Genomic DNA, 6000 nt, shown 5'->3' on the forward strand with positions numbered 1-6000 from the left:
AGGATACTCAAGATCCTCAAGTCCAAAGGTGCAGGAAGGAAACGTATCCTTCAGATACAAATTAGCAGCAGCAATACATTTACCCCTAATACTTGACCAATGAGGTAGATACACAGAAAAGTCACCACATTGTAGCAGACTGAGGTCCTCTGGGAACTGAAGCCCTTTGGACATCAACTTACAAGTTCCATGCAAAGAGGAACTGAACTGTACAAGAAACAAATAATCACTCAGATACATTTTCTCCTTTTTACAGCTTAAAAAAATTAAAAAATGCAGAAGGGTACCCTCCTTCTGCACATCTCTATACAATTTTATTCTAAATGTGTTACACTCAAGTTAAATAATCTGCTTAGTGTTCTGTGGCAGGGGCGGGGGTCCTTAAGAAGTGGAAAAGCTGCATTACAGCAGTGAGTCCTTTGTGCTACAGTTCATCTCTCGGAAGTCAACACTAGTGTTAGGCACAGTACCTTGACAAGTCCCCAAGTCTTCCATGCCTCTGGGGTCCTCGGGGTCCTCACACAGCAGCTTGCTTTCCTTTACTTGCTCCAAGTGATACCCGCTCTGCTCCCCAGGGTAGTCGGTGTAGTTGGCAGTGCTATTGCTGGAGTAACCATTCCCATAGGCCTTCAAAGAAGACCTGTGAAAGCACAGAAGCTCCTGGAAGGCGATCCTGAAGTCTGGGCTCCGACAGTAGATAAGAGGATTGAAAGCAGAATTGACATAGCCCAACCAGTTCAGGAGGATGTAAACTTCCTTAGGGATGAGGTTGTCCTGGATCACATGCACAATGTTGACAATGAAGAACGGCAACCAGCAGAGAGTGAAAGTGCCCATGATGATACCCAACGTCTTGAGAGCTTTGTGCTCCTTCAAACAGAACTTGGAGGATCTGCGAAGTCCAAGTCCAGGCCCACTCCGCCCATCCTGCTCTACCTGGCTGAGGTTTTGGGCATGGAATCGGCCTTCTGATTTGTCAATCTTCCGAAGCTGCCTTTTGGCCACCTGGAAGACCCTGGAGTAGACGAAGACCATAATGACCAAGGGCAAGTAGAAGGATACAATGGAGGAGGCAATGGCATAGGCTTGGTTTGTGAAGAAATCACAGCAGGTCTCTTTGGCATAGCAGTTGATGGCTTCCTGGTGGGTGGCCCGGTACCAGTGCATCTGGATGGGCAGAAAGGAGGTCAAGCCGGACACAATCCACACCATCAAAACGACCACGCGGGCTTTATTCTTGGTCAGAAGGCTCTGGTACTTGAAAGGAGAAGTAATGGCGAAGTAGCGATCCACTGCAATCACGCACAGTGTTTCAATGCTGGCTGTGACACACAGCACATCGATAGCAGTCCAAAACTCACACCAGAAGTTACCAAAATTCCACATTTTCATAAGGATGTGGCTCGCCCCAAAGGGCACCACAGCGAGGCCCATAAGGAGGTCAGCACAGGCCAGGGAGGTGATGAAGTAGTTGGTGACCGTCTGCAGGCGCTCAAACTTGGCGATGGCTGTGATGACCAGAACATTGCCAAACACGATGGCCAAGACGATGAGCGACATGACGATGGCCATACCCACCAACCATGCGTTGTCCTGCTCCTGAGAGACGTTGTGGTCCGGCGTATGGCTTCCGTTTGGCGCCAGTAAGAAGTCGCTGCTGTTCCCCGTTTGCCCCATGGCACACTTGCGGGCAGGTGAGCGAACTGGTGGCCGGTGCCTCAGCGAGCGCACCTCCAGCGGGGCGCTGTGGGCAGCGAGAGGAATCCTGTATGCTTCATTCAGCGGCTGTGGGGTGAATGTGGTGCAGGCGCGTCCACTCAGCGTGTGGGGTGCTCTGAGTTCGCTGTGCCCGCCAGCTCCCGCCTGAGCTTGAGAGAAGCCACCTCTGATTGCGCTCTACCCGTTATGTGCACGGGACTTTAGGGCACTGCCTCCCCAGTGACGTAGGGCAACTTTTGGCCAATGGTGCGCACGCAGCCCCGAAAGCGCCGGCACTTGCCTCCTCGGTTCCCCTCCCCTTCCCGCCTCCTCCTGGGGCTGTCAGGGTGGGGCTCAGCTGCTCCCCGGCAGGCTGGCCACCACTTCCTCCTGGCTACTGGGGCTAGCACCCCCCTCCCCCCCAGGGCTAAAGCTAGGGATGGGTGCCCAACAGCCAACCCAGGAGCTGAGCTCATCTGTGCCTACTACTTGTCTGCCCAGAGCGCTTGAGCGCACACCAGCGCTCGCGGGAGTTTGGAAACAGCGACCTGAGTGTCCCTGAGAGACGCGCAAACAGGCACTAAGCACCCCTACAGTGGGACGTGCTCAGACTTATCCTGAACTAGAGTCGGAGACTCTAGGACACTCCCGCCCGGTGTGTGGACATGCACGCTCACATAGAGCCCACAAGGCATTGTCGCCCACGGCTCCCACACAAAGGCATGGGCAGCTACAGGGAGATAAGTAAGCATGCGCACATGGGCTTGCAGGCGCTCAGACACACTTGCGTGTGACCCCTTGTGAGTACTCAGTTCTCCACCTCGAGCTCTCAAAATCACCATCCCCCCCATGCTCCACTGCTCCCCACCCTATCACCCTGTATATTCCCTTTCAAACTTTTGGCAAGACCACAAGAGGTGACTTCAGCAACGGCCAATTTCCTCAGCACAGTGGCTGTCAAGTACTTCGGGTGCCCTCCTTGGGAACTTAGAGCCACTGGGAGGGTCTGACCCTTTTCAGATTTCACTGGAACTGGTTGGGCTGGGTGTATCCCTAGTTTGTGTGGGCAGAGAAAGCTGCATCTCCTTGAGAGTGTCATCTCTCCTGCCAATTGTTGAAATGCTTTCCTTTCAAACAGAAATGGCAAGTATGAGGGGGGGAAAGTCTTTTCAGCTGCCAGACTGTATGTAAATCTCTTTGAACCTTATGAAATAGCCACGATTTGACTGCCTCTGACTTAGAAAAATGGCAATTTCATACAGTAAGATTCAGAATGTGCTAAGTTTTGAAACCATGGAAATGTAATTCTTAAAAAAATAAGTCAAACCAAAGCCTTGAAACTAAGGTTGTTGTTCATTAAATATTATCCTTTGCATCTGACAAATGACTTTATTCTTACGTGTTAGTGTTGTCTTTGAACAACAAAATATTTCATGCAATTTAACCAAGCTTTGTAGATTACATAATACTGTTACAATGGCCACCATTTATGGGAAGTTCTGCTATATGACTTTCATACATTATTCCATTTAATCCTTCCCACCAGTTTCGTAGGCTTGCGTGTGTGTGTGTGTGTGTGTGTGTGTGTGTAAGTAACTATTTTTAACTTAACTCACAAATAGGGCTCAAAGAGGAAAATACCTTGCCTGGAGGCTATGACTAGTTAGTGCCTGCTGTCGGATTTGAACCCAAGTCAGGACTGTAAGACCTGTTTTCTAATCTCTTCAGTATGGGATGTTATTACAGGCAGAAAAGAGCAGAGGCAAAGCATTTATAAATCACTGAGTCGTTTAGAATATGTTGGTAGTGTTCTCTGCCACAACAATAAACTACTTTAGGACATAATTAAGTTGGTTCTTTGCTCGATAAGAAAAATTCAAATATCTAACCTACATGTTGCCTTCCTTGAATAACAGAAGCGGTCTTTTTTTGTAAGACACATGGCTTACAAAACAAATATCTCCCCCAAAAGCCACAAATATTAAAGTTCTATTATGTTCATTTAGTTTGCAAAAATATACCCACTCTGTTTGTACTTTCCAAAATTGGCTCTGGTGTGATGCATTTTAGGAAGAGGCAGTGTCTGTTATGCAACAAAGTTTGTTTAAATACATATCCACCATGAATTGTGAAACTAAACCATTTTAAGCCTCCTTCCTGTTTGTGAAACTATGGAATAAGCAAGCATACTGTTTAACCTTCCCCTAGCGAATAGAGAATGTAGAAAGGCTCTTTACGGTGAGTGTTAATTGATTGCTTATTTACATGAAACCCTAAATTAGAACATTTAGGGAAACAGCTTTCTTAAAAACATACACAAATATTTCAGATGTATGTCTACCAGCCTTGACCAACAGCCAACCTTCTTTCTCTCTCATCACTAAGCTGGAAAGAACTTCAAGATGTTCTTACTAAGAGACTTTTCTCCTGACCTTATTTTCGACTTACAGGATTAGAGAAAGTTTAACTAGAAAGAGTATAATGGATCATTTAGTTTATTTCTCTGCATTTGCAAAAAGGGGAAAGTGAAGAATTGAGAAGCGTCTGGTCCAAAGTGTAGGGCGAGAAAGAGTCCAGGACTGCCTCTGGACCTCCTGCTGGGTCTGCCCAACCCTGCCTTTTCCCTAGTAGACTGGCTACAGGTGTGTGCTGCTGACGGTGAATGTGGCAGGGCAGAACTAAGGCTCCAGGAGACTTGGGAAGTTCTCAGTACACTAAATGCACCTTTATCAGATGTAAAAAAGAGCAGGCTCTTCTATGGTGACTGATAGTGTCTAATTACATGTTTTGTCAATGCCGTAAGATATGGATTTGTTGTGTTTCTGCTGCCAGGTAGGGAGAGAAAAAACAAAGGAAAAACCCTCATAGATTTTGGTTTACCTAATGTGTATCTGGATAGGCATTAAGACTTCCAAAGTGTGAGGGGATGTCCTTGCATCATAAGCTGCATGACCTAGGAAAATTTTATCTTGGGCCTTGCTTTAGATAAAAGGCACCCCCCATCCTTACGATTCTTACAAAGAGAGATATTTGTGCATCTCTTATTTGGAATGTGTATATTTAACAATTACTCTAAAGCACTGTCTGATCCAATTTACATTAAATGCATGTAATATACCTGATATGCTTTAGTAAAGACATCTGTTTTCTGTTATCCTATTTCAGAATCAGAATGCATATGTGAGATACTTATTAACCTTGCCAGAATGGGTGAAAGAATATTTAGAACTTGGATAATTAGCAGTTTATTATTTATTTTTTAAACATTTATTTATTTTTATTGGAAAGGCATTTACAGAGAGGAGGAAAGACAGATCTTCTATCTGCTGGTTCGAGCTGAACTAAACCAAAGCTAGGAGCCAAGGAGCTTCTTCGAGGTCTCCTATGCAGATGCAGAGTCCCAAGGCCTTGGGCCATCTTTCACTGCTTTTCCAGGGACAGGCAGGGAGCTGGAAGGAAAGTGAAGCAGCCAAGACATGAAATGGTGCCCATATGAGATGCCACACTTGGAGTTTGAGGATTAGTCAGTTGAGCCATTGCACCAGCCTGACAGTTCTGAATGAAATGTCTCACAGTCTAGTCAAATCCTTAACGCTGCACCCACCAACATTCCTGGGGACCCATTTCTAGCGAGGGCAAGTGTACCAGCCACTGTCATTTGCATGTTGTCTAGATTTTTAACTGAAATTCCTCTGTCTTCTGCTTATGGGTCTCAAGATTGCCCCCTTGAGGCCACTCAATGTAAGTGTCTTTTTTTTTTTTTTTTTTTTTTTTTTTTTTTCTCCTGCACTAGATCCTTTGGGAGGATTCATTAAAGTTCTTCTGTTAGGGTTAAATACTATTTGTTCCTATGGGACTAAAGTATCCTGTACCATCATGGCAGACTCTTCTGCTCATTCTGTTTGTTGATGTCTAAATTTAACATCACTACCTGGAAAGGTCCTAGGGCATGTCATCAGTCAATTTGCAATCACCTTGGCAACCCTAAAGTAGACCAGAGCAAGCAGCAAAGCCTTCCAAAGAGCTGATTACACCAGGTGAATTTAATTTCCTGTTATGCTAGAGTTTTATGAGAGACATGCTAATCAATTCTCCACTTCTCATGGGTCCTGGACTAAAGGAGATGGCTTCCGATTGAAGTAGGGGAGAATTCAGTTGCTCATCTAAGGAACTCCTTAATCTAAAAGCAGTCAGTCTTAGGACTGACTCTAATTCATCTGTAGCAGTTTTTCTCAATGGATATTTTGCAAGAGACTTAAACCAATATAGAAAAGTATTTGAGGGAATATTCTTACCCATTCT

General features: G+C 45.5%; 1 protein-coding gene across 3 annotated transcripts in view; it reads right to left on the reverse strand.

Moving 5' to 3' along the window:
* ADRB2 (adrenoceptor beta 2) overlaps positions 1–1873 on the reverse strand; it is a 148162-nt gene extending 146289 nt beyond the window's left edge. For all 3 annotated transcript variants that reach the window (XM_058677791.1, XM_058677789.1, XM_058677790.1), the window contains exon 1: positions 471–1873. In XM_058677791.1, the coding sequence (XP_058533774.1) occupies positions 471–1677 (1207 nt within the window). In that variant the 5' untranslated portion in view covers positions 1678–1873. The remainder of the gene's footprint in view (positions 1–470) is intronic.
* Between the last annotated feature and the right edge of the window lie 4127 nt (positions 1874–6000).

The sequence above is a fragment of the Ochotona princeps genome, chromosome 19 (genome assembly GCF_030435755.1).
Source record: "Ochotona princeps isolate mOchPri1 chromosome 19, mOchPri1.hap1, whole genome shotgun sequence".
Lineage (NCBI taxonomy): Eukaryota > Metazoa > Chordata > Mammalia > Lagomorpha > Ochotonidae > Ochotona > Ochotona princeps.